General features: G+C 31.2%; 5 protein-coding genes across 7 annotated transcripts; 4 read left to right on the top strand and 1 right to left on the bottom strand.

Moving 5' to 3' along the window:
* Positions 1-3262: 3262 nt before the first annotated feature.
* Positions 3263-4575, bottom strand: LOC139809385 (lysosomal aspartic protease-like). Its single transcript, XM_071772243.1, has 4 exons — positions 4286-4575; positions 3983-4161; positions 3592-3635; positions 3263-3518 (listed from the first exon to the last, which is right to left on the bottom strand). Exons 1-4 carry the CDS (start codon positions 4387-4389, stop codon positions 3417-3419), a joined length of 429 nt encoding a protein of 142 aa, XP_071628344.1. The 5' UTR covers positions 4390-4575; the 3' UTR covers positions 3263-3416.
* A 4511-nt stretch (positions 4576-9086) lies between these two features.
* Positions 9087-9562, top strand: LOC139810302 (ubiquitin-conjugating enzyme E2 N). The gene has a single exon (XM_071773724.1). It carries the CDS (start codon positions 9170-9172, stop codon positions 9545-9547), a length of 378 nt encoding a protein of 125 aa, XP_071629825.1. The 5' UTR covers positions 9087-9169; the 3' UTR covers positions 9548-9562.
* A 319-nt stretch (positions 9563-9881) lies between these two features.
* Positions 9882-13057, top strand: LOC139810290 (uncharacterized). Of its 3 annotated transcripts, XM_071773710.1 has the most exons (6): positions 9882-10794; positions 10882-11433; positions 11505-11885; positions 11995-12120; positions 12198-12431; positions 12506-13056. In XM_071773710.1, exons 1-6 carry the CDS (start codon positions 9936-9938, stop codon positions 12994-12996), a joined length of 2643 nt encoding a protein of 880 aa, XP_071629811.1. In that variant the 5' UTR covers positions 9882-9935; the 3' UTR covers positions 12997-13056. The 3 variants fall into 3 exon arrangements, with proteins under 3 accessions (XP_071629811.1, XP_071629810.1, XP_071629809.1); XM_071773709.1 differs by having other exon boundaries at positions 9882-11433; positions 11559-11885; positions 12506-13057; XM_071773708.1 differs by having other exon boundaries at positions 9882-11433.
* A 1007-nt stretch (positions 13058-14064) lies between these two features.
* LOC139810299 (nose resistant to fluoxetine protein 6-like) lies at positions 14065-15456 on the top strand. Its single transcript, XM_071773722.1, has 6 exons — positions 14065-14139; positions 14210-14305; positions 14374-14503; positions 14678-14852; positions 14985-15127; positions 15214-15456. The coding sequence occupies exons 1-6, from the start codon at positions 14093-14095 to the stop codon at positions 15349-15351; spliced, it is 729 nt and encodes a 242-aa protein (XP_071629823.1). The 5' UTR covers positions 14065-14092; the 3' UTR covers positions 15352-15456.
* Positions 15457-20895: 5439 nt separating this feature from the next.
* On the top strand, positions 20896-25763 carry LOC139810291 (nose resistant to fluoxetine protein 6-like). Its single transcript, XM_071773712.1, is given in 14 exon segments — positions 20896-21291; positions 22325-22419; positions 22421-22546; positions 22618-22805; positions 22969-23075; positions 23382-23609; positions 23702-23909; positions 24096-24261; positions 24347-24426; positions 24497-24592; positions 24661-24790; positions 24959-25133; positions 25265-25407; positions 25493-25763. Coding segments are annotated over 14 exon segments (2103 nt in total). The 5' UTR covers positions 20896-21068; the 3' UTR covers positions 25631-25763.
* The last annotated feature ends 2058 nt before the right edge of the window (positions 25764-27821 follow it).

The raw sequence follows: 27821 nt of genomic DNA on the forward strand, positions 1-27821 counted from the left end.
AAGGATTTGATAAGAATGTTTTAACGTTTTAACTTATAAACATACTATTTTCATAAATATATTTACGAACACAAAATTTCATAATAAGCCGGCACTGGTTTCTGACATTCACCCGACATTAAGAAATATTATATCATATATCTTATATCCAATTCAAAATTTTATTACTCTTTTTAAACTGAATTTGTTTATTAAGATGATTTTTGGAAAATTATATATTTGCGCTGGTTATGTAGACAATATATAACACTTACATCAAATTAAGAAGTGGTCTACCATGTAAGGCATTTGGCTCACGATCCAGAGGTCCCGAGTTCGATCCCACCAAGGTAAGTGTTTTTTCCAATACAAAAAAATATTTATAATCATAGACTACATCTTAAGAAACAAATTTAGTTATAAAATAGTAATAAAATTTCAAAATAAATAATTTTTTTTATTATTTCGGGTGAATATCGGAAATCAATGTCCTCTAATATTAAGAGGACTGCACAATCTTGAATCTAGAGTCTCATGATTAGAGGATATTCCTCTACAGTTTAAAAACATCTTCTTAAGGCCCTATTTCAGAGGAAAATCCTCTAGCATGAACCAGGAACCGCTAAACTGCAGAATATTTTTTTTGGGTGAGTAGGTACTGTATCGTAACAAAACATCCCTAAATCATCAAATGTATTTATGTTTATATTTGTTGCCTTAAGACGTGAGCTGATTTGTGTCGAAAATTTTTTTGTATTTTTAAAGTAAATGTGATAAATCATATAAATAAGAGAGTTTATAATTGTGGAACTTAGCTATATAGGCTGCGTTCGGGGAGCGCGCTATTAGCGCTATTGCATTATCTATCTTTATCGCTCATCAAGTGTAGAACAAGGATAGAACAAGCAAATAGCGCTAATAGCGCGCTCCCCGAACGCAGCCATAATATTAATTTACCTTCCTACTGACTTTAACCTTTGAAACTGTTGCTTTAAAGTTTTTATGACTTTACTTAAAATGTAAATGGAAAAGACACAATTCTACAGTATTATTCTTATCTTATATTTTTACTTGATATCAATCATTAAAAGAGAAAAGAATAATTAAGATTATTTTAACATAAAACAATAATGTTTTTTTTTAAACAAATGTACATATAGAAATAATAAAATATCGGAGAGGTAGCGATGATACACACTTTACAGCAATTAGGTTGGCTAACATTGCAGTTTTTGGATGGTACCCAGAGTTCTGTGGAACTAGTGTCAAAAAGTACTTCTGTCAAAAGTAAACTTCTGCGGTGGAGTTCCAATTTCGATATTACCATAGTAATGTACATTGTCATAATAAATCAGAGATACATTAGTCAAACGAAGCTGTATCATATTAATGTCCGTCGAAGATTTTTCAACGGAGTATGTTTTGTATTCGTAACGGAATTCTTGAAGGAACTTAAAAAAGTCCATTATATTATACATATATAAATGCGAATGTCATTCAAAATATCATTAAAAATAAATATAAATTTCGGATAAAAATAATTGACCATTTTCAAGCACTTTTTATTTAAAAACTATTAAAGCCCCAACATTTTGATATTAAGAAACAAGTGCTACCTACATTTATATATTTACGCATTAGAATGTAGTTAGAGGTATTTTAAATGCGAATTCCTCTTTTCATGACGCTAATCTCATTTAAGATAAGATCTTCGAAGGAATCCTCTTATATTTAGTCTGCTCGCTTTATTCGACTTTCTCAAAATGCTTTTTTCTTTATACAGATTTGGTACAATTATCGTATTTGAAAATGATTTGGTGCAATTGTCATATTTATTAAAGTATTTATCGCGAATTCTGCGGCGATTCCAAGAAGTTGGATGTCTATATGGTATTTATCGTATCGATATGAATGGAGCGTTTGTACATTATATACTCACTTATGCAACTCCGCGTTGACTAACGCGAAGTCAATTACTACGATTGCCACAAACTGCAGCTGATACATGTTTCTTGAATTTCTCTTGACGACTAAAGCTACAAAAATGAAGAAGGTTTTAGAGGCGTTATAAATTCGAATCAGTCCACAATTTTGGTACTCACAACGGACAAAGAATGTAGTCAAATTTAGCGTTCCCGTCGCTGTTCATATACAGATGCGCGTGTACGTTCTTTACGTTTAATATAATAACAAAGAGAAGGACGGCGATAAAACAAAAAATTTTAACAAAGAGTTTGAAAAATTCTAACGCTTCTCACAGCCCAGTAGCACTTTTCAGTAATTTAATTTGGATACACTTGCGCTACTATAGTCTTTATATTGGAATTAATAGTTACTTGATCTAATCCCAGATCTAAGAATCAGATGGTCAAAAACAGTATAAAAAAGAAACAAAAAGCAAACGATAAAATCTCGAAAATGTTAACTTGAAATTAGGAAATTAATTTTCATATAGGATTTACTTGAAGCCTTTCTTTTACAGATTAACTCTTGCAAAAATATAATCAAATGCTGCGTAAAATTGCATAACATATAAGATATTTAGCTACTATTATTTAATAGTGTGATACTTTTTTCCAACATTGTAGATATATTGATTTGTAATCAATATAAAATTTTTACAAACGTTTATTGCCAGAAAATCTTATCATTGTTACACGTGTATCAAAATCAGTCGATTATCATCTCTCTTTGTGTATCGTATTTTATTTAACACGAGCAGTACTTAGTACCTACACTACGCAAGTTTTCAAAAATAACGTATTCAAAATCGAAATTTATAATATTAATAACATTGAGATATCTAAAACAGTTTTCTCGATATTATAACAAATAATTATAATACATATGGTGATACATAATAATGTCGGTATCAACAACTTAGTATCAATCAGTTGACAATTTTATATTATTATTATTAATGAACAAGAGATTTATGTGACATTTGTGTGAGCATAAGAAATATAAATAAAAAATTGTATATTAATTACAAATGCGGTTACTTATACGGGCAGAATGTTATACGATATCTTGTACTTGTATGTAAGCAGAAAATTTATAATATATGAAATAATATTTTTTGAAATACTACGTTAAAATCAAATTAAAAAGTTGATATATGAAATCAATATATAATGTGAAAAATATAACTTTATTTTAATAGACTTAGTTGCACTTACAGTATCTTATAATAATTCAATAATTGCTGAAAGAACAAGATGTATCAAATCTTTGGTAGAAATAATATCGCATATTTTTGTTTCAATTTTTACATACGTATTCATTTAACAACATAACACATAAATAATAACAAATAAAAATTACAGGCCAATAGGCACATGCGAGTCGATATTCTAAAAAACTTTGACTTATTTGTTGAGAATGTCATTTAGATTTTCTGATACTTAATGATAACTTCATGAGAAGACAACCAAGATTTATTTTGCAGTGGCGAATCCCACTCGGTTGTTCCCCATGTCAAACTTTGTGTAGTATCGACAAATAAATACAGCGCCCAAAATCCACTCACCATCGTCAGTCTGAATACATTAAAAATGACATGATATTTCTATTCTACAGCAATTTAAACCTTTATGTAACAATATTCTTTACATTCAAAATGTAATCTTCACCAGCGAGTCTGAACGTTTTACCGCCTATGACGAAATTGATATCGGACAAATTAGAAATCTCGTCGCAGTTCACCTTTAAACGAAGATTAATGTTAGTATCCATATTAATGATCCGTAATATATAAAACGTTTATTAATTTATTTTAATGATTTATTTAAGATAGTTGATAACGGCCATTGCACAAAAAGATAATCTATTACTTATTTATCTATTACTATTTTATTAATAACACCGATCTCTCTCCAAATAACTGCGATATCTAATGGTGGTCCAGATATCACTGAAAACCTCGTGTCGACGATAGTTCGACAGCCGTTCGCGCATAAAATGTTATATCTCTTATTTGAACCCTACAGTGTGATAGCATTACCAATTAACTGACATATAAACCGTAGTTGACTTACATCTAATTTAGAAAAAACTACGTACATATCCACGGTAAATTGCCGGTATGATTGTGTAACATTAACATACGTAAACTCGCCATCATAATGAGCAGGATCGGAATCACCCAATATCAGTTCACTACCCATCGCGACTGAGAGATCTCTGTATAATATAAGTCGTATATTTTTTACACTGTACATGTGCACATTACATTGCATGGAAAGACAACGTATGTAATTTAAAAAATAGTTTCAAATACACGTGGGGCATCCAGAAAAATACATACCGATTTAGATAGAAGCTAAAAATTGGTTGGGACACCATTTGTTGATCAATCATGTTTGTGAAAACAGGAGTCCCAGAAATATAAAATAAAAAGGGGTAACCCATCCCCAGGACGCCGTCGAATTCATAAACGGAGGACGTTTTTCCCCAATAGTTTACAGTTTCTCCGAATGTTTGGCATACAACCTTAAGGGGATGCTGAAGCCGTAGCCGAACTCGATCAACGTCGATAAAAAAGTGCTCACCGATTCTTACACATACATAGAGAGCACCTTACCTTGCATCTTTCACTGGTCTAAGTAATATCTTTTTTTTAAGCTTCAAATCTCACTTCTAATTGCACGATATTATTTCTGACAGTTTTTTGTAGAGGGCTGTATCACTATTTTCTATTAAAAAACTGCAGAATTTTATAAAGCAAATATTGTGTCGTCAGGTTAGGACAATATTTATAAAAATAAAATTTTTTTTAGTTTATCAGAAAAAATGATGTACAGCCCTCTACATTTTTGTGCGTACTTTAATCGTGTAAAAGGATTTTCCATTCTTTTCAGCCAATTCAAAGATATTGCTTAGACCGATTATGCCAGTGAACCACTATAAGTGATACTCCACATATCCACGAAACATGAACGTTGAACTAATATGCCCATAAAATTCTTCAGAGGGTTTTTAAAAAAAATTTTTCTTCAATAAAAAGGTGTTGCTAATGAAAAGTTATTGGCTAAGAATGGATTTTTATACGTTATACATCTACAAGTTACAATTATTATGTTTATCTATACATATTTATTTATATAATTTTTCGCGATAAAACTTTTGAGACATTAAAAGATCTTGAACATTTTGCTATAAATATTCTCAAAATTCTAGTCGGTGATAAAATCTAAAAAAAATTACATGCTGACATTATTTATAAGAGAGCATTATGTTTTAAATTTCATGCAATTCTTAACACTTCTGATTCTTCTTATAACCTCCTCAATATTGCAAGAAAATGTAGTCAAATTTTTCACATCTTTGAATGTACTTTTAGTACGATATTCTTTATATATAAAACACATATAAATAATCTTCAACTTTATTATAAGTGCTCTCAAAAACCAGTGAACTTATAATCAGTGAAAAAAGCTAAAGAAATTTATATTACTTATACAGGAGCGCTCATTTTTTTAAATTTTATGCAATTGTTAACATTTCTGATTCTCCTTACAGCCACCTTAAGCAATATTTTATTATTTTAATAATAAAAATTTTATCACGGATGATAAAACGTACAATGCTCGCCAAGCATATACCTAATGGTTCTGCCGCTTTCGCCCAAACCTCTTATTTTTATTCCTTTTCGTTTATAGAACGAAAGAGAACGGAATAAAACCACGTAGATTTCAATTCAGCGTATCATCGTTACATCTCTCACGATAACTGACGCTCTCGGATTTTCACTTTGATAATTATTTCGGGCTCCGACCGGTTTATGCATCCGCAGTGATTCTTTTTCTGGAGATGCGCCTGGAAAGACGCGAATTTTTTCTCAGAGACATGAAAGACTTTTTTACTGATGAGACAAAAATTACATTTTGGACAATTTTTTGAAATAATTTGCGTCATTTAAACTCAAATTAGATTTATTATTTCTCAGTATATTGTTATATTTTGGCTTACTATGTTGCGCAATATTTCAATTTCTGCCGATAATTCTTGATGGTGTTTTGCCGTTAAATGAATCACGGCCTTGTCATATTCTCATAACAATGTTATAAAATAAAGATATTTTTATTTTAGCGCCAACTAAAAATTTTTAAATTTATTCACCTGTGTGTGCGTGCGTGCGTGTATTTTATATAATATTATATATTATAGTTTCAGGGGTTTTTTCTTGTCAATTTAATCTACACAATGAAATGGTTAAGTTTGTTTTATTTCAAATCGCTGAATTTAATTTGCGATAAATTATTAACTTTATTTATATAAAATACTAGCTGGTTACCCGGGTTTCGCCCGGGAGTCGTTTTTCTTTAAACAACTTCATTTGTGTTTCAATATCCTTAATCGAAAAAAATTCTTTTATCAGGCAATGGCTGATAAAATTTGGTCCACTAACGAATGAGTAATTAAGCAAACATACATACACACCAATCCACAAAAATGCTATAAATTGAAAAATATTACTTTTTTATTGACTAAAAGTTCAATTCTGTCGTATACAATTCTTTGAGATTCACTCAATTATTTTTTAAAAAATTTGAAACATTTTGTAACCGATTTCCAAAAAGATTGGTAACGAAAAATTATACACTTTATGGCAATCCCCGGGAAATTCTACTCCTGTTTTATATACAATTCTTTAAGATTCGGTCAATTATTTCCCGAAAAATTAGAAAATTTTTGGATATTGATTCCCAAAAAGATCGGTAACGAAAAACTATACAGTTTATGGCACTTCCCGAGAAATTCTACCCCTGTTTTATATATATACAATTCTTTAAGATTCGGTCAATTATTTCCCAAAAAATTGGAAAAATTTCGGATACCGGTTCCCAAAAAGATCGGTAACAAAAAACTATACACTCTATAACACTCCCCGGAAAATTCTACCCCTATTTTATATACTTTTGGTAAAAATTCGGTCGAATAGTTGAAGAATGTATAAAGAACATACATACATACATACATACAGACATTCTATTTTATATATATAAATCTATATATATAAAATAGAATGTCTGTATGTATGTATGTATGTATGTTCTTTATACACTCTCAAACTATTCGACCGAATTTTTACCAAAAGTATATAAAATAGGGGTAGAATTTTCCGGGGAGTGTTATAGAGTGCATAGTTTTTCGTTACCGATCTTTTCGGGAACCGGTATCCGAAATTTTTCCAATTTTTCGGGAAATAATTGACCGAATTTTAAAGAATTGTATATGAATCAAGGGTAGAATTTGTCGAGGAGTACCATAAAGTGTATAATTTTTTGTTATCGATCTTTTGGGAAACCGGTATCAGAAATTTTTCCAATTTTTTGGAAAATAATTGACCGATGAAAGTATAAAATAGGGGTAGAATTTTTTGGGGAGTGTTATAGAGTGTATAGTTTTTCGTTACCGATTTTTTTGGGAACCGGTATCCGAAATTTTTTCAATTTTTCGGTAAATAATTGACCGAATGTTTTGTAGGAAATGTTTTGATTCTGATGTAATTCCTGACATAAACATAAAAAGTGTGTCGGGTGGCTGATTTAAAAGCGGTGGGGTTGGGGGCCGGGGGAGGCGGTTTTTAGTCGGTGAATAAGTCCGGCATAACCCTGGGGACCGGCCTTAGGGTATGCGTAAACATTTTCCTTTTCCAACAAAAAAAAGCAGGATCTTAAAATTTGCAAAAGTTCCGTAGAAGAATTAACTAACCGATAGAACAAAATGGAAATAATAAATATCTACAATTAGTAGAAATCATTTTAGTAAAAACATTAATTATTTAATTGATTTTTGCTTGATAAGCTATTGTCTGATAAAGGAATTTTTTTCGATTAAGGATATTGAAATACAAATGAAGTCGTTTGAAGAAAAACGACTCCCGGGCGAAGCCCGGGTAACCAGCTAGTAGAATATATAGATTGATTTTATTTCGTCAATTATTTGATTCTGTTTTTATTCTGTATATCTAAGTTATGATTATTTCGCTTGATAGAACGTGTTTTTCCATTTCTTAACTTACGAAAGATTATTATCAAAAATTGCACATGATTATCGTAAGTAAACAAAATAAAAATAGTAGTTATACGAGTGAAGGATGTGACGGACAGCGTGCATTAATTCTATGGTTGATTATATTCTCCATAAGAGCTACCATACATGTTGACAGCGTTCTCTAGAATGTATAAGAATATTTATTACAAACATTAGTAATAAATATTATAATTAATTGTAATATTAATTACTAATATTTAATATTAAGATAAGAATATTTATGACAAATATTCTTATACATTCTACGGAACGCTCTCAACACGTATGGTAGCTCTTATGGAGAATATCATCAATCACAGAATTAATGCACGCTGCCCGTCACATCCTTCACTCGTATAACTATTATGTGCAATTTTTGATAATGATCTTTATATATTTATTATCCTAAATGTATTCGAGCATGAGAACGAAGAACTCGTACTTCTTGTACGAAAAGTGGCACGAAACTTGTGCGAAATATTGGTGGAGAAATCTTCTGTACATAAATAATTTCTTTGGAATGGATGCAATGGTATGAACACGTTTGATAAGATCAAAGGTAAAATGCCCAATACTTGGACAAAATGAAATTTTAGACCTATACTTGGACACTCAAAAACCACTTTTATGGTAAAATAAAAAATATTAAATTGAAAAATAAAATAGATTAGTATTGCGAACACTTTTTTGAATAACATATAATTTTTATTAATACTTATTTCAAAGAATTGAATAAAAATGATCAATTTGAAATTTTACCTTAAGCCCCATAAGAGCGACATAATTTTTCTTGTATTTTTACATTTTTGTTAATTGTGTTTATACTGTTACAATAAGTCCGATGCATATATATATATAAGTTGTGATATTATCTGATAGTTTTTATATTATTAAACAATGTTTCCAATATAATAATATTACAAAAATAATTATTTCTTTGGAAATTAGCTGTCCAAGTATACGTTCGATAATCGTAGTAGTTGGACACACGCAACGCTCGTGTCCAACTTCAAGAGAGAGAGAATGACGTGAAAGAGAGAGAGGTGGTCGCGGGGAGAGAAGAAAAAAACAGAAACTGCCGGAGGACTGAGGAGGCTCGCGTGAGACGCGACTGCGAGCTCTTTACGTAGAGAATATCATCTTTGCATAAGCAATGGCGGCGTTACCACGGAGGATTATTAAAGAAACTCAAAGATTAATGCAAGAGCCAGTTCCTGGTATCAGCGCCGTGCCAGACGATACAAATGCTAGATATTTTCACGTAATAGTAACGGGACCTGAAGATTCGCCATTCGAAGGTGGATTGTTTAAGCTTGAATTGTTCCTACCAGAAGATTACCCAATGTCCGCACCGAAAGTTAGGTTTATCACAAAAATATATCATCCAAATATAGACAGATTGGGCAGGATTTGCCTGGATATCCTCAAGGACAAGTGGAGTCCAGCGCTTCAAATCAGAACAGTTCTGCTATCCATACAAGCGCTCCTGAGCGCGCCGAATCCCGACGATCCTTTGGCAAATGATATGTAGCTGAACTTTGGAAAGTCAATGAAAGCGAAGCGATACGTAATGCCAAAGAGTGGACTCGAAGATACGCTATGGACAACTGATCTCAGCCTTGTCAGATCGCCCACGACAAAGCAAAGCGACGTTACTCCTACCTTTCCCAGACTTTTGATTCAGATCATAGGCACTGATATATCAATGCAGTACTTGGACACGTTTCTCCGGGATTTTGTTTGTACAATTTTTAGTGAAAAATGTTTACAAAAAGTGTTCTCTAATAACTATTAGTGTTCTGGAATATTTAATATTTACTTACGGATTGAAAAAAAACATCAAGAAAAAAAATTTCGCACCTTCGTACCAAATAACCTCAAAATCCAGAACTTGACTTGGCAAGCATTTGGTAGTCAGGATGGCTAGGAAGAAAATTAATGAGAAAACTGTAAAAGAGACTGCTAAGAAGAAGAAGAAGAGTGCAAGTGGTCAGTATCGTAGAGCTGTAGCTAAAAAAAAGAGAAGTGAAAAAAATTACAGTGTTGAAACTCTTCAAGCTGCTCTCAATGCAACGGGCGAAGGGCTGACTCTCCGCCAAGTTGCTCACAGTTTTGGAGTACCAAAGAGTACTCTTTTTTTTAAATTAAAGTATAACTCACCACTTGAGTGTAGGAAGGGACCAAAAACTGTCTTGAGTGCGGAAGAAGAAAATGAAATTGCAAGTTGGATAGTGTTCTGTGCAGATAGTGGTTTTCCTGTAAATAAAACAAGACTCCTTGACTGCGTACAAAAATATTTCAATAATAACAAAGCTAAGACTCCTTTCAAGAACAATCGTCCTGGGCAACACTGGTATCGAGCTTTTATGAACAGACATCCAAATCTGAGTACCAGAATAGCACAAAATCTGACTTCTACCAGAGCAGCCGTCACTGAAGTAGACCTTCGAAACTGGTTTGCAAAAGTCAAACAATACCTTGACACAAAAAACTTGCTGCATATAGAACCACACCGAGTATTCAACTTGGACGAGTCTGCGTTTATGCTTGTTCCTAAGGACAACAAAGTGATAACAGAGAAAGGTGTTAAGGCTCCATATCAAATAGTGTCCGGTAACGAGAAAGCCAGTTTAACAATATTATTTACTGTTGCTGCTTCTGGAGTAATGCCACCTCCCATGATTTTATTTGATCTGAAAACGTCGCCAAAGAAGAATGTTTTGGACCAAATACCAAGAGGCTGGGGAGTAGAAAACACGGAACGTGGCTGGATGACAGGTGAAAGCTTTTACAGTTATATAAGTAATGTATTTTACAAATGGCTACAAGAGAACAATTACGTGTTTCCTATCATCTTATATGTAGACGGACATAGCTTACATATGACGCTACCACTACTTAAGTTCTGCAAAGAGCATCTTATAGAACTAGTAGTGCTCTATCCAAATGCCACACACATCATACAACCATTAGATGTTGCTGTCTTCCATCCACTGAAGGATTCTTATAGAAAAGTGTTACGTCAATGGAGAATCGACAATAATGTTGTTGATGTTAAGAAACATATGTTTGCTCCAGTTTTAAAAATGGCCTTGGAATCGTATGATCTCACTGACGCTGTTAAAAATGGTTTTAGAGCCTGTGGCTTATATCCATTCAACGCTGATGCAGTTAACTATAATGTTTTAAGCAAGAAGAGTAAGAAGAAAGACGCAAGCATTAATCTACATTCAACCAACAATTCAGATCAAGACAGTATCATAAAGAATACAGAACTTTTAGCTATGTTTGAAAAAAATGTTATTTCTCCGGATATCGTAGAGTCTTTCAAACAAGCTGAATCAGAAAACAAATGGAATGGTGATGTAAAATATGTGGCATTATATGAATCTTGGCTTAAGCTGAAAAAACTATGTAGTGGTGAGTAAGCTTTTTTAATTATCTATATGTATATATACAGCATCTAATTTGATTTTCTATTTGTATAGAAATGCATGATGTACCTTCAAATGAAGCTCTAACAGTTGAAAATTCATTACCAGCTGATCAACCAATACCAAATGCTGATTTGATTGATATGGCAACTAATACCGCATCCGGAGCAACTGATGAAATCATGCTTGATGTTTCAAGTCATTCCGACAACCAGCTGGACTTGTCTGTTATCAACGTAGCGGATGAAAACTCATTGGACATGAGTTATGCTATAACTCCAAGCATCGAACAAAATACTCTAGCAGAATTGCCAGTAGCAGAGTTAATTGAGTTGTACGATGAACTGGGCAATCGTGTAACAGCCACAGTTATAGCAATAAATGATGATGTGACTATGAGCAGCGACAGCTCCCCAAGTAGCGCAGATACCAGAGGTCTGTTCAATTTTGTTTATAATAAATTATATAATAATAATAATAATAATAATTATATAATACTATTTATAATAAATTATAAGTATACTAAGTAAATATCTCTTTCTAGTTGACAGTCAACTTGTACCGGAAGAAAAAAATAAAGATGACTTGGATAAGACTGACAGTGAAGAGTTTAATAGTGACTCGAATAGAGAATCAAGTAGTTCTCATTGTTTGAATATATCAAACAAAGGTTTGTAAAAATTTCTTTTTGTAAAAAGATATATTGTATACATAATTATTTTCTAATAAAAACTTTCTTATTTATAGATGACGTTCTGGATTTCACGATAACTTCCGAAGGTACCAATGAGTCTGAGAATACTGTAAATACAGAGCAAGAAGACTCTCATGATTCTGTTAAAGCTCCTGTACAGACTGATACCTTAGAAAAAACTAGTCCTGTGTTTGGAACTTCTGTATTAAGCAAACACAATTCTATAAATGTCATAAATGACAATAACAGTCACCTAAGCATCGACGAAGAATCTAACTCAAGTACTTGTGAGTATTTTTAAAGCATTTTCAATTTTTTAATCGAAAATTGCATTTAATTACATTTTTTTTTCTCATTTCAGGTGGAAGTAAAAATGATATACAAATATCACCTAAGCTACAAGAATTTTTCCCTGTACCTACGTTTACGAAGAAGAGAAAAAAAAGTACATCTAAAAATACCCCAACTGTGGCTGTTGTTGACGACCTGTTGATAGCGATGCAACAGAAAGAAGCAGAAAAAAAAGAAAAAGGGCAACAAATTTTATTGAACAAACAAGAAAGGGAAAAGGCAAAAACAATAAGAGACAAAGAAACAACTATTGTGAAGCAATATAATGAAAATAAGAAAAAAAAAATACAAAAGAAAAAAGAACTTAAATTACAAATACAGAATTTGAAGAAGGCAATCAAATCGGAAAACAGCAAAGAAAATGTTGGTCCCTTAACAGAGCGGCTCCAGAAAGTGAATGCCGAATTAGCTGAATTGGAAAATTCATTAATTCTAAAGGAAATGGAGTTTTTACAAACAAAAATTAAAATAAAAAAAGAAAAATGTGATTCCACTGTATGAAATGTTATTTTTGTTAATGTAACGTAACTTCTGTATTGTTCTTAAGGGGATGCTGGAGCCGTAGCCGAACTCGATCAGCGTCGATAAAGAAGTGCTCACCGACTATATCTGTCCTTGTATAGACAAAGATATAGACAAGGATAGCACGCTACATTGCACGCACACATACGCACGATGCACATCAACATTATACTTTTATATTACGCTTCCAAATCTTGATTTGGAGGGTTTATCGATGTTTTTCTTGTTGTGCAATTCGGGGGAACTTGTTTTCGCGTTCGTACCAATGGTATATCTCTTATATGAAATACATCTTGTGACGAGCTGACAGCTCGCCGTAACTCGAGACGCCATAATTGGGATAAAAGTAGGATAAGGAAATCTGTACTTCCGTAATTTTTTCTCGTTTTTTATATAAAATCGGAGTTTCCCCGAATCATTAATGTATGTACTGCAATTCTGGAGAAGGATTTTTAATTCTGTCAAATTAATACGACGCTACGTGCCGACAAAAAATGCCGGTAAAACAGACGGCTCCAGCATCCCCTTAAGTGCATTATTTTTGTACTAAAATAATAAAATTTAAAAAAGAAATGAATACTAGAATGTATGTGCATTTATCACTTCTATTTCTATTATTTTATCATTATTATCAACTTCATTTACCTAATTGATATCCCGTATTAAAGTATTGTACAACTATTAGGTTCGAATGTGTCCAAGTATTGGAACATTGTCCAACTTATGGGTTCTAAAGTGTCCAAGTACTACGTCAACTATAAATGGTTGTCCAACTACTACAGTATATAACCACGTTTTAAAATAAAGTTTAATTAATGTTTAAAAGCTCTATTTAAACTATTTTTTTTTTAAATTGTCTCTTAAATATGCAAATTATATGTGGGAATCGAAAAAATATTAAATTAACGATATTTTGGCTTTGAAATAACGAGGTGAAATTTTTTTTCAAAAAATCTGTCCAAGTATTGGGCATTTTACCTAATTTAAAATTATACTTGTAAAGACGCATAAAAACTTTTCTAAAATTTTTATTGCATTACAGTGCATGGATTGGAGTTGGTATCTAGCTAATGATATGCAATTCCATGTAATTTCTACAGCGCTGTTGATTTTGTCGACTATGTATGTTAACCAACTATTATAGTTAATGTCTTCTTCGAGTATACTTGAATAAATATATTATAAATTTCAGATACTTCTATGCCGCTGTTACGATATTGAGTGCACTTTTAATAGGCTCAGTTATTCTTAACGGTTATATTTCACACGTTTACGAACATGTCGCGACGTAAGTTACTAAAGTATGTTACTTATTGAGAAATCAAGTTAAAAGGATGCTCTTTCTTATTGTTACAGACATGATGAACAGTATAATCTTGTAGATATCTTCTATATCCCACCATGGATGAGAATAAGTCCATTTATTATTGGGATAATTATGGATTACATTTTGGCAAAGTTAAAGAATAATTTTGCCTTAAAAGATGTAAAGTATATTTCTTTTGTTTTATATAACATATTAAAAATAAATAGTCATTAAAAAACTTATGGAATATATAAACTTATTCTATATAAACTAACTATAGTTCCATGTAAATTAATTATATGTATAGTATCGCATAAATTAAAATGTATTATATTAATTTGACATATATTTCAGAAACATATAATTTTGTGTTGGTGCCTGGCTATTTTTTGCAAAGTATCCGTACTATTTTTGTCTTACAATCGAGTTACATCCGTTCTAGCTACTTCTATTTATGTAGCACTGCACAAAATACTTTGGGCCATATGTATTGCATGTGTTGTAATAGCATGTTCAACTAAACACGGAGGTTTGTTTATTCATTAATACATAAATACATCTTATAAAAATTGGAATATTCTTAATATATTAGTAATATATTTTAAATATTGTCATAGTTTAAAAACATCGTTTTTATCATTGTATGCTTACTTTGCTATAGGCATCGTTAATCAGTTACTCTCATTCAAAGGCTGGATTCCTCTTAGCAGGCTCACATACTGCGCTTATCTTTTGAATCCGGTTATCATACAATCGATTCTTTTATACAGTGAAGCGTCGATTCATTTTGAACCTCTGACCTTTGTAAGTATACAAATATTTGAAATTCCAGCATTAATAGAGAAATACGGTAAAAATGTATTATTTGTTTTTTTTACTTTTGATTCCAGGTTGTTATGAATGTGGGATACATTACTATCAGTTATCTTTGTTCTTATGCATTGTCTTTGATGGTCGAGATGCCCTATATTTTGTTAATGAAAATGTTTATCAAGTACCGCAATAAGCCATATAGAAAGGAAATGTAATCTTGCATACAAACATGTAACATCACGTACATGTAATGTTATACAATACGTGCCAATAATTTCCGAAAATATACCCATCTAAAAAATACGAGATAAAATAAAATCGATTGTTAAATCGCAGTTTGTATTGAACTGATATTTATGAAAATTTATATTTGATTTTGATGAAGCTTTCGAACAAATTAAATATTGTTTGCATTGGGATAAACTGTGTTGAAGAAACGATGGTACAGCGAAGATGAATCATAGTTTAAAAGTGCATAAAAATTCGGTCGAATTCATCTAATATATATACATATATATATATATATATATGTTTTTGTTATATTTATTTACTTTCTTCCCCTCTCTTCAAACTCACCCATTAATTAGGAGCAACAAATTTGATATTCTTTCTCCTCAAACTTTAACCCAGGTAGCACATATTAGTTTCATATACGTTTTTTGAACGTATACATAGTTTCATAACAGTAAAGAACCGTTTGAAACGTTAAGAAACGTTTGAACAAAAATGTTTTTGAAACTATAATTTGAGAAACGTATTTTTTACGTTTCTACAGTTAACAAAAATACCTATTTGTTAAATTTTTCCTTTCGAAATTATAATTTTCTTTTTATATATAAGAGCTTAAATAGCCTTTTTTTAAACATTTAAATTTATATTGCACTAATTATTAAATTTATATTACGCAAAATAAATCATTTTATCCTTGCACATATATCCACTTATTTACTTAAATTAGTTTTGTCCTACCGGTCTTAATCTATTTGTCATCGGGCAAATCTGAGCTTAGAAAACTTCCAACATTTGAAAAATAAACGTTCTGCTGAACGTGGCCATTGAAAGAACATTTATACGTGTGTTCCGTTTTGGAGAACTTCCTGAACTGGTGCACATTCGTGCAATAAGTTAACATGAAACAAAATTTATAATCGTCTCACTTTAACCTTTGTTATGCACACGTCTTCGAAGTTACGTATTATGCACAGGGGGTATGTCATACCCCCAGTCACTTAAAACGTTTATTACAGACGTACAATTCGTTATTTTGACTCAAACAAAATTTCTGGCTGGTATATGCATAAAGCTTCTAGAACATTCTCACGCATGTTTCAAAGACATCATAAACACGTTCAAAAGACGTGAAAAGTAGGAATTTTAAATGTCTTTATCTAAAATGTCTTTATTATTAAAACAAAACGTTTCTATAATAGTTTTTTAAACGTTATTTTATCAGAAAAGAAACCTTCTATCGAACGTTTTTCGAGTGGACATTTTTACTCATGAGAAACATTTCTAGAAATCGGTTATACAACATTTTGGAAAAAGACTCGTAAAACATTTCTGAAACGTGTATGTGCTACTTGGGTTACATCGACAAATATACTTTTTTATTAAAATCTTAATTAAGTTGAAATCAGGGTAGAAAAGTGTTATTATCTAAAAGAAACTGTTTATCGTTACCGTTACTCAAAATTTATTTGGCTACATAACTGAAAAATCAACTTTTAGCAACATCAATACAAGTTTTTTATACATTAGTTATTATTTATGATTTTACTGTTTGTCAGGAAATGTGGAAATCTTGCAAATAAATTGAAATGTATAAAGTAAAGTTGAGTAATGTTAAAAAGTAATTTTCTAAATTTTTATTCTTACGTAATAATCAAGCGCGTAACTATGTTATCGTTAACATTATGAGAGAAACTTAACATTAATATTTTGTTACTGAAAAGTAATAACTGTACCTACAACAGCATTCAAAAGTAATATGCGTTAAGGCCATTGCACGTAACAATATTATTTTAGTTGTAATCGAAGGCCGTAAGAAAATAGACCAATCGCAGTCGATTATTCTTCTCGTGCTTGAAGAATAATCGAGTGTAATTGGTCTATTTTCTTACGGCCTTACGATTAAAACTAAAACTTTGTTACGTGCAATGGCCTTTACTTCTCCTTTTCGGTTAAAATACATTAAAAGATAATATTTTTATCAGTTGTTTTTATCTTTAATAACTATAAGATTTAATTTTATTACGCAGAAATTTGTTAAATTCAAGGATGCAACTGTAATTACTTTTATACACTTATATGTAGCAATCATACTTTATTGTTTCAAGAGATGCTTGATTTGTTAATAAGTTTATCTATATTCTTATCACCAAATTATTAAATGACATTTTTTTGATACGAATGATCATCCAAATATAGTCATTGGCTAATTGTAAGCCACCTTGGGGTGACCACGTGACGTCATTTGATTGGTCGCCTCTTGCCGATTTTGCCGGCTTCTCTCTACCAACAAGCTACCCCTAAAATGGCGCGTTCTGATTGGCTGCCAGGGGAGGGCCTCTACACTGATAAAAATAGGGGAGAGTTGCCGAATGCATACCAGTTTCCTAAATCATACCTCATCAATATTTCATTATTATTACTTAATATATAAGCAATATTTAGTAATAAGAAAATGGAATAAATGAAAAATGAGTAATATCAGAAAAAAGTCTGAGAGAAGCCATCCCAGCCTTTTTCGTAGGACCGTCGAAAGCTCTTGTACACTATCGCCAGTACATCTATTTTCGAAATTGGTACTATGTAGCCACGTTTATTTTGCGATAAAACATCATTTTAGTGCGCGCCCGTGCTACATCTGCAAATGTAGTAGTGTTATATGTATAACAATTTAATTTTATTTAATCTGGTACTAGTATCGAGGAAAAGGTATAAGCAATATTTTTAAAGGCAAACCTGTTTGTATCGAATGTCATTGCGATTAAATGCATTTTGAACTTTGCATTTTCTTAATTATAAATTAAATATTAGTTCTTATCTTAGGTTTTAACTAACAACCTCTCGAAACAGGTCTAACTTCTAAAGTTTTTAAGCAAAGTTTTAAAAAATTCACTAAACACGTGTCATATAATTTTCGTCTTATTATAATGTCTGTGAAATTGGCATATCATTTTTCAGCAGATTAAAAATAAAAGAAAGTTCTTGTCGCATGCAGTCGAGTTCTATAGTTCCTGATGCTTTTTAGTAATGCCTATTCTAGACTGGAGGATGAGCCGACTCTCGGCTCATCCGCCTTCTATAGTGTACGTGACATAAACTATACATAAACTATAGATTTTTTCCCGTCTACACCACTCACTCGGATGAGCCGAGAGTCGGTTCATCCTCCAGTCTAGAACGGGCATAATAGTTCTGATAATTTTACCCAAAAAACAGTCGATCGAAAAAATGATCTGCTAACTTCCTGTAGCAGATCATTTTCTAGCAGATCAAAAATAAAAGAGAGTTTTTCTCGCAGTCAAGTTCTATAGTTCCTGATACTATTTAACGATAGTTCTGATGATTTTGCCAAAAAAGTCCATTGAAAAAATGTTCTGCTAGTTTTCCGTATAGCATAGAGTGAGATGCTGACGAAATCTCGGAGTTTTGGTTTATATAAAACATTTTTCGAATAGTTCTGAACATACTGAAGCATTTCCTAGAGAGTTCTCGACACTAGCAATAATGTTGTATAATTTTTTAATAAATTTATGTCGCACGAACGTCGCGTACTTAGAGAGAATAAAGTGATATGCTGTACGAAACGTCGCCGTTCCGGTTTATCTAAAATAAAAGAACTCGCGCGACGCACCAGCATATCACATCGTATCGGTAATAAATGTTTGCTACGGAAAACTAGCAGATCAGTTTCATTATGCTCAGAACTATTTGAGAAAAATTTTAAATAAACCAGACACACACACACACAGTTCAATCTTATTACATTAATCATAATAACAATTATTATAATAAATATTGATGCTTTTTAATTTGTGTTGGAAATATTGATTTGATAACACATAAGCGGTTAACATTATTAGTATCTGCATATGTATGCCTTAGCGCGTGAAGCTTATTCAATGTCAATGTTTAACTCTGATACTGTATGCGTGTGCCAGCAGAGATATATACCCCACGGTTCGTCACTTCTGCAGTATTCTTCTTCTTCTTCTTCTTCTTCTTTGTGTAAAATATGGCGTCGAACGGCTGGAATAGTCGCCCATACGGCCATATCTCTGCTGACACTCACATACGCACATACACACACAATGAGCAAAATCCGATCAGCAACTGCTCCTCGGGTAAGGCTAATGCAAGCGGTGATTGAAGAAGAATCCATAGGTAACTTTGACACGTTGTAACTCCGCGAAAATAAATAATACGGAGCTCATCTTTCTTAATTTGCAAGTAAACGTCCGTATTTTATAATGATTAATATGACGTTTGAGAAAAAAATTTCTTCCATCCCGTAGAGTGTGTCAAATGACGTAATATTTTGGAAACAAAGCACGTTATCCTTACTTTTGAAGAGAAGGCAGGGGGGGAAAATAAATTCAAAATCTGACGAATGTTACTAAAGACATTACCCTTCAAAATAAAAAAAAAATTTATACAATTTTGTATATATCTACTGCTAACTATAAGTAATGTTTTAGTTTGTCATAAATGCATTAAACATGAACCTCAATCTAAATATTGAACTATGGAAATCAAATATTAGAAATAGAACAACACGGCTTAAAATTACCAAGATTTAAATTATAATTTTTATTTATTATACTATACATAATATTATACAGTACATACACACGGTGCCATAAAGGCCTTCTCATGCACTTGCAGATAGCCGCGTCCGAGTCAAACAATAAATAGTTGTTATTAGCAATTGTTCGTGTGTGCAATATTTACATTTAGAAAAGATTCCATGTTTCTTTTCAACCTTCATCAAACAGATTTTTTGAATATTTTTCTTAGCGTAGTCAGTATATCACATTTAGGAAAATGTGCTTTGTGATATAGTGCGGATATAATGGCAGCGGAAGAATGGAAACGGAAGCAAGAGAAGAAAACAATTTGACATTTTCTTATAATTTGGTCCGCCCAATGTATCTACGAAGTACCTTGTAGGTATGTCTGTTTTGATTAATCGTAGTTTCAATTAAAGCTCAAGGTACTCACGCAGAATGTGTATCAAGGCATTATCTGTGACAATATTTTCATATTTCATAAATAGCTCTCAGAAATATATGGAGAAATAACAATATTCCAATTGTTCGAATGTTATTTAAATAGTGAATATTAAAAATAATTTTTGCGATAGCGGGACATTACGTGTATTCTGTGAAGCAAAAAATCACTATTTTGTGTTTATTTTATTATACGATCAAGTTTTAAAGAACTTCTTGAACTGGTGCACATCAGTAATGCAATTAAGTTAAAATGAGACAAGTATAATTTTTGTTTCATTCTAACTTATTGCACGAATAATGTGCAGGGATTTCTTCGAAAAAGAATAGACGTCATATGATATATGCATAAAGCTTCTAGAACATTCTCACGCATGTTTCAAAGACGTCATAAATACGGTCAAAAAACGTGAAAAGTAGGCATTTTAAATGTCTTTATCTAAAATGTCTTTATCATTAAAACAAACGTTTCTATAATAGTTTTTTAAACGTTATTTTATCGGAAAAGAAACGTTCCATCGAACGTTCTTCGAATGGACATTTTTACTCATAAGAAACGTTTCTATACAAAGCGGTTATAAAACGTTTCGGAAAAACGCTCATAAAACATTTCTGAAACGTGTACGTGCTACCTAGGATATTTACACAGTAAAGAAGAAATAAAAGTGACTGTTACAGGCTAAACACCTTTTGTAACAATGGTGCAACGGCAATTTGCGTTTATTCTCTGCATCTGTACGAACTTAGCTGCGTTATTCTGTGTTTCTGCACATACTCAAGAATTTAAGAGTGCTCGTATTCAGGCATTGCCTGCTTATGCTATTGCTTCGAAAGCTGATCTTCTCAACTCAACGTCATGCGGAAAGGAGTTGAAAAATTTTCGAGATGCTGTCAATCAACGAATACTGTGGAGCTTGAAAGGTATGTAAAATTTTTAATTATAACTGAATCGCTATTAACTCTATTTACTCCAATCTAAAATCTAGAAAGCTAGTAAAAAAGACATACCACCCATCTTTATCCTATATAGCATATTTATATTGATCAATTATACAATTCCATTTAAATTAAATATATTAATTAATATCGTTTAATCTTAAACAAATAATAATATTTATGAAATATTAGTGTAATAAATTAAGAGATCGCATTTGTGCTTATTTTATTGTATATTCATAATTTAAGATGTTATATATTAAAACCGAATATTTTCTATTATATATGTATACAAAAATGAATTTTGATCTTACAATCTGGTAAATTTTTCGAAAAATTGTTTTACAAGCTTCAGTTATTCAAATGTCCCTACAAAAAATCTAATCTATAATCGTTCCTTATTCTCTCCCTCTCAATCCCTCTCTCATTCTTTCTCACACAAACACACGCAAGCATACACGTTCACACAAGATTAAACATATAAAGATTACGAGGGAAGTTTGATATCTCAGTGACTTTGACAATGGCGCTCAAATGACAGTTTATTTTAATTTTTGAAATTTGCCATTTTATTTAAGTATACATACAAAATTTCAAGTAGCTCTGTCAAATAGAAATTTGACCGTGTTTGAAAGCAGATAAGTTTGTGTTTCTTTGCTACAATAGAAAAAAGTGAATTTTTTGTGCTGATAAAACACTACTTTTTACGGGGAAAAACAAACGCTTATTTTGCAGAGTTTGAGAAATCGTATTTTTTGGAAGGCTTAAAGAAGTTGGAAAACCGTTGGGCAAAGTGTATCGAGCTAAAAAAAGACTATGTTAAAAAGTAAATCAAATTTTGTGTAAAACGAAGATTTTTTCATTTCAAAGTCACTGACTTATCGAACTGCTCTCGTATATTCTTATATTGTTTTACATAATTAGTGTAATCAATGAATGATTAATTAATAGATAATAAGTAAAAATTAGTCATTTATTGTTTTTGCATAAGTAGTATCATTGTCATTTTTATTTTTAGTATTAGATTCCAGTGGTGGCTTTAAACCGGGTTTCCTTTACGGAAATAATTATTGGCTGGGCAGTCGTAGTCAGTGTCTTGATACGATAAATACGGTTCCTCTAAATAACATTGCATTATCGCGATCCGCGAAAGGAATTTCCACCTTTCCAAATGCATTATTTTGTAGTTCATTTTAGACATAACAGTATTATTTATAATAACATAAGTATGGTTAACCAGGTAAGTATATTAAATCTTTATGTGATAAAGGATGCGTGACATTTAAATATATACAGAAAGTTATATCTTAGAATGTGATTACGCTCGGACTCTGTTTACCAGCATCGTGCACTATAAATAATTTGAGCTTTATTTTGGAAAGAATATTTCGTGACAGAGTTATCTTCGATGATCTCTACTTTGCAGACTTTCAGCTAATCGAGGTTAAAGATCTAAATGATAACAAAATGCAACCTAATAGTGTGTTACGTTTTATCTGGTACGTCTCAAGAAATTTATAAATTGTAATTACTCGACAATATACAAGCACAACAATAGTATATTATAACAGAAAAGATTAATAATAATATATAAGTATATAATTTTAATTTTAATCCTCCGAAAGCATATAAAGAATCAACCAAGAAATATTCTATTTGCAGTGTTGGCTTAGGGTTTTCGTTTCTTATGACATCAATCGGAACAATATATGATATATTTATATATCAAAAACAAGTAAAGAAAAATAAGATGAATAAAACTGGTAATGGTATAAGTGTCATATCTAAAACTTATAGAAATAATTTCCATTACAACAGATTATTTACCGTTTTTATTAGCTACAATTTTCTACAAATCAAGTCTTCGTCTTCAGTGTTAAAATTATTAACAATTCGCAATCAGCTATTACTTCAAGTAATTAATAATTAATTATAAAATATTATGTAGCTACATCTTGTGCTACATATGGCTTATTCGTGTGTATAGAATTCCCCCTTGTTTAATATTGATCTTGCTTAATTAAAGCATTTTGATTTTTGTATTATTACTATAAAGACATCGAATTATGATTTAGGTGTGGAAAACGTGTCCAAGGAAACAGGAATGAAAATAATTTTGTCTTCATATCGAAAAAGTAAAATTGGAGAAATATTAATATGTTTCTCCGCTTACACAAATACGGGAAAAATATTTAGCACAAAATTAGACGCCGGCACAATACCCGTCATTCACGGCTTAAAATTTCTAAGCATGTGTTCAATAATCATAATGCATAGTCTATATTTTACATTAAATTCTCTTGGCAAGTAATTTATAATAAATTTGTAAAATAGATATTTTTGGCAGTTTTTTTATTGTTTAATACGCATAACCAAAATTTCTTTATGTTCACAGACAATGAAGTAGTGTTGTGGAGATACATTGACAGTTATATTTACTTATATGACATTGGATTAATATTCGTTGATATTTTTTTTCTTTCAAGCGGATGTTTAGTGACTTATATATATTTGCGAGATAAGACGAACCAAGTACCAAAACCGATTTTTTGCGGAGAAAAATTAATTGAATTCTTTATTCATCTGATAAAAAGATTTATTCGGTAAGTATTTATTATTGTGATGTGTTTGAAGAACACAGAAAACAATACAAACAACAAAATAAAATTATTGCAGTAATAAACAAAATAAGGGAATATGTTACAAAGAAATTTAAATATTGATTTCGATGTAAACTAAATAATAACTTTCCTTTTACACGCGGCTGTAATAAAATTTTTTTTTTTAAGGCTGACACCGGCTTACATGATTATATTAGGAATAGCGCAATTAAGCTCGGCTTGGTTCGATAAAACATCGCAATTTTACTTGTACGAAAAGTGGCACGAAACTTGTGCGAAATATTGGTGGAGAAATGTTCTGTACATAAATAATTTTTTTGGAACGGATGCAATGGTACGAACACGTTTGATAAGATCAATTTAAAATTATACTTGTGGAGACCCATAGAAACTTTTCTAAAATTTTTATTGCATTACAGTGCATGATTTGGAGTTGGTATCTAGCTAATGATATGCAATTCCATGTAATTACTACAGCGCTGTTGATTTTGTCGACTATGTACGTTAACCAACTATTATTGTTAATGTCTTCTTCGAGTATACTTGAATAAATATATTATAAATTTCAGATACTTCTATGCCGCTGTTACGATATTGAGTGCACTTTTAATAGGCTCAGTTATTCTTAACGGTTATATTTCACACGTTTACGAATATGTCGCGACGTAAGTTACTAAAGTATGTTACTTATTGAGAAATTAAGTTAAGAGGATGCTCTTTCTTATTGTTACAGACGCGATGAACCGCATAATTATGCAGATATTTTCTATATCACACCATGGATGAGAATAAGTCCATTTATTATTGGGATAATTACGGGTTACATTTTGGCAAAATTAAAGAATAATTTTGCTTTAAAAGATGTAAAGTATATTTCTTTTGTTTTATATAACATATTAAAAATAAATAGTCATTGAAAAACTTATGGAATATATAAACTTATTCTATATAAACTAACTAGTTCCATGTAAATTAATTATATAGTATCGCATAAATTAAAATGTATTATATTAATTTGACATATATTTCAGAAACATATAATTTTGTGTTGGTGCCTGGCTATTTTTTGCAAAGTATCCGTACTATTTTTGTCTTACAATCGAGTTACATCCGTTCTAGCTACTTCTATTTATGTAGCACTGCACAGAATACTTTGGGCCATATGTATTGCATGTGTTGTAATAGCATGTTCAACTAAACACGGAGGTTCGTTTATTCATTAATACATAAATACATCTTATAAAAATTGGAATATTCTTAATATATTAGTGATATATTTTAAATATTGTTATAGTTTAAAAACATCATTTTTATCATGTATGCTTACTTTGCTATAGGCATCGTTAATCAGTTACTCTCATTCAAAGGCTGGATTCCTCTTAGCAGGCTCACATACTGCGCTTATCTTTTAAATCCGATTATCATACAATCGGTTTATTTATACAGTGAAACGTCGATTCATTTTGAACCTCTTACCTTTGTAAGTATACAAATATTTGAAATTCAAGCATTAATAGAGAAATACGGTAAAAATGTATTATTTGTTTTTTTACTTTTGATTCCAGGTTGTTATGAATGTGGGATACATTACTATCAGTTATCTTTTTTCTTATGCATTGTCTTTGATGGTCGAGATGCCCTATATTTTGTTAATGAAAATGTTTATCAAGTACCGCAATAAGCCATATAGAAAGGAAATGTAATCTTGCATACAAACATGTAACATCACGTACATGTAATGTTATACAATACGTGCCAATAATTTCCGAACCGTTAAATAATATAGGTACCCATCTAAAAAATCCGAGATAAAATAAAATCGATTGTTGAATCGCAGTTTGTATTGAACTGATATTTATGAAAATTTATATTTGATTTTGATGAAACTTTCGAACAAATTAAATACTGTTTGCATTGGGATAAACTGTGTTGAAGAAACGATGGTACAGCGAAGATGAATCATAGTTTAAAAGTGCATAAAAATTCGATCAAATTCATCAAATATATATATATATATATTAGGGGGTGTCATTTTGGAGCAACTTTTTTTTTTATTTCACGAATAGCATATATACTTGCAGGAAGGTAAAATAAGATACCTGTTTTAGCCCTTAATATTAATATTAACAAGTCGCTCATCGCGATTTTTTATTTTTCATTTAGTAAGATAAAAAAAAATTGTATAACTATCTAACAAACAGTAATACAACATTGCGCCACATAGATTTTCTGTAGTAAATTTACCGCTCTACAAAAAAGATCTTTTATCATTTTTTCATAAATTCAACCGTTCAAAAGATATTCAAAGTTAAAGTTTGATAAATTTTATAAAAATTGTTTTTGCTTCTTATGAATGTTGTATCATATCGACTATCAAAAATTATGAAATAATCAATACATATTTTTGTAGAAAATTTAACGATCTACAAAAGAGGTCTTTTATGTTTTTTTTCATAAATATAACCATTTAGACGATATTAAGGTTTAAAGTTCAAAGTATACTCGCTTCGCTCGTGCGACCAACTTCACACTCATTCAGAATCGACCACTTTTTCCACTAGTTGTACAATATACTATTATAAACAAAACTCTTTATCGTTACCGTTACTTAAAATTTATTTGGCTGAATAACTGAAAGATTAATTTTTAGCAACATTGATACCGATTCTTTATACATTAGTTATTATTTATAATTTTACTGTCTGTCAAGAAATGTGGAAATCTTGCAAATAAATTGAAATGTATAAAGTAAAGTTGAATAACAATAAAAAATAATTTTCCAAATTTTTATTCTTATGTAATAATCAAGCGCGTAACTACGTTATCGTTAACGTTATGAGAGAAACTTACCGTTAACAGTTTGTTACTGAAAAGTAATAACTGTATAGCCACAACAGCGTTCGGAAGTAATGCGTTACTTCTCCTTTTCGGTTAAAAAACATTAAAAGATAATATTTTTATCAATTGTTTCTGTTGAAATTTAAACGACAAACGCAGTGTACTATTAAATTTAACGGTATAATTATTCAATCGATATATAAAAACAGTATTGAGCAACACAATGAATATTAGTATAAAACGCAAAGTACTTACATATCAATATAATGGACTTATCTTAATTATTGATTAACTCTATCGATCGCGTGGTGAGCTCACCGGAATCAGCCGTAGAAAAAAGAAGATCATTCCGTTGCTGTGTACATACGTGTACTGAAGTGAGATGCGACATTCTCTTATTCCTTATTCCTTTATCTTATTCCTTATTTCTCTCATTGTGACCGAGCCCTTAAGCGGGGAGCACACACTTCTGCACAACGCATAATACGTAAGCATAAGAAAACTGATTGGTCTATTTCCTTATGCACATGTGTATGGACCAATCAATTTTCTTATGCTTACGCATTATGCGTTGTGCAGAAGTGTGTTGTGCTCCCCGCTTTAACGAAGAAATAAAAGTGACTATTACAGGCTAAACACGTATTGTAACAATGGTGCAACGGCAATTTGCGTTTATTCTCTGCATCTGTACGAACTTAGCTGTGTTATTCTGCGTCTCTGCACATACTCAAGATTTTAATAGGGCTCGTATTCAGGCATTGCCTGTTTATGCCATTGCTTCGAAAGCTGATCTTCTCAACTCAACGTCATGCGGAAAGGAGTTGAAAAATTTTCAAAACGCTGTCAATATTTTGGAAACAAAGCACGTCATCCTTACTTTTGATATTATTTAAAATAAACCTCAATCTAAATATTGAACTATGGGGGTCTAATAATTAAAAATAGAACGACACGGCTTAAAATTACCAAGATTAAATTATGCGTTTTGTTTATCATACTATACATAATATTATACAGTACATATACCCACAATGCCATAAATGCCTTCCCACTTGC

The sequence above is a fragment of the Temnothorax longispinosus genome, chromosome 3, assembly GCF_030848805.1.
Source record: "Temnothorax longispinosus isolate EJ_2023e chromosome 3, Tlon_JGU_v1, whole genome shotgun sequence".
Taxonomy (NCBI): Eukaryota; Metazoa; Arthropoda; class Insecta; order Hymenoptera; family Formicidae; genus Temnothorax; species Temnothorax longispinosus.

Bases quoted from the DNA above. Each gene is read 5' to 3' on its own strand.
- LOC139810302 (XM_071773724.1), top strand. From the start codon at position 9,170: ATGGCGGCGTTACCACGGAGGATTATTAAAGAAACTCAAAGATTAATG.
- LOC139810290 (XM_071773708.1), top strand. From the start codon at position 9,936: ATGGCTAGGAAGAAAATTAATGAGAAAACTGTAAAAGAGACTGCTAAG. The intron at 11,886-11,994 runs GTCTGTTCAATT...ATCTCTTTCTAG, and splicing joins AAGTAGCGCAGATACCAGAG to TTGACAGTCAACTTGTACCG. The intron at 12,432-12,505 runs GTGAGTATTTTT...TTCTCATTTCAG, and splicing joins AGAATCTAACTCAAGTACTT to GTGGAAGTAAAAATGATATA.
- LOC139809385 (XM_071772243.1), bottom strand. From the start codon at position 4,389: ATGGGTTACCCCTTTTTATTTTATATTTCTGGGACTCCTGTTTTCACA. The intron at 3,636-3,982 runs GTAATGCTATCA...ATTTCGTCATAG, and splicing joins GTTTATATGTCAGTTAATTG to GCGGTAAAACGTTCAGACTC. The intron at 3,519-3,591 runs GTAAAGAATATT...TAATGTATTCAG, and splicing joins GTGAAGATTACATTTTGAAT to ACTGACGATGGTGAGTGGAT.
- LOC139810299 (XM_071773722.1), top strand. From the start codon at position 14,093: ATGCAATTCCATGTAATTTCTACAGCGCTGTTGATTTTGTCGACTAT. The intron at 14,853-14,984 runs GTTTGTTTATTC...ACTTTGCTATAG, and splicing joins ATGTTCAACTAAACACGGAG to GCATCGTTAATCAGTTACTC. The intron at 15,128-15,213 runs GTAAGTATACAA...TTTTGATTCCAG, and splicing joins ATTTTGAACCTCTGACCTTT to GTTGTTATGAATGTGGGATA.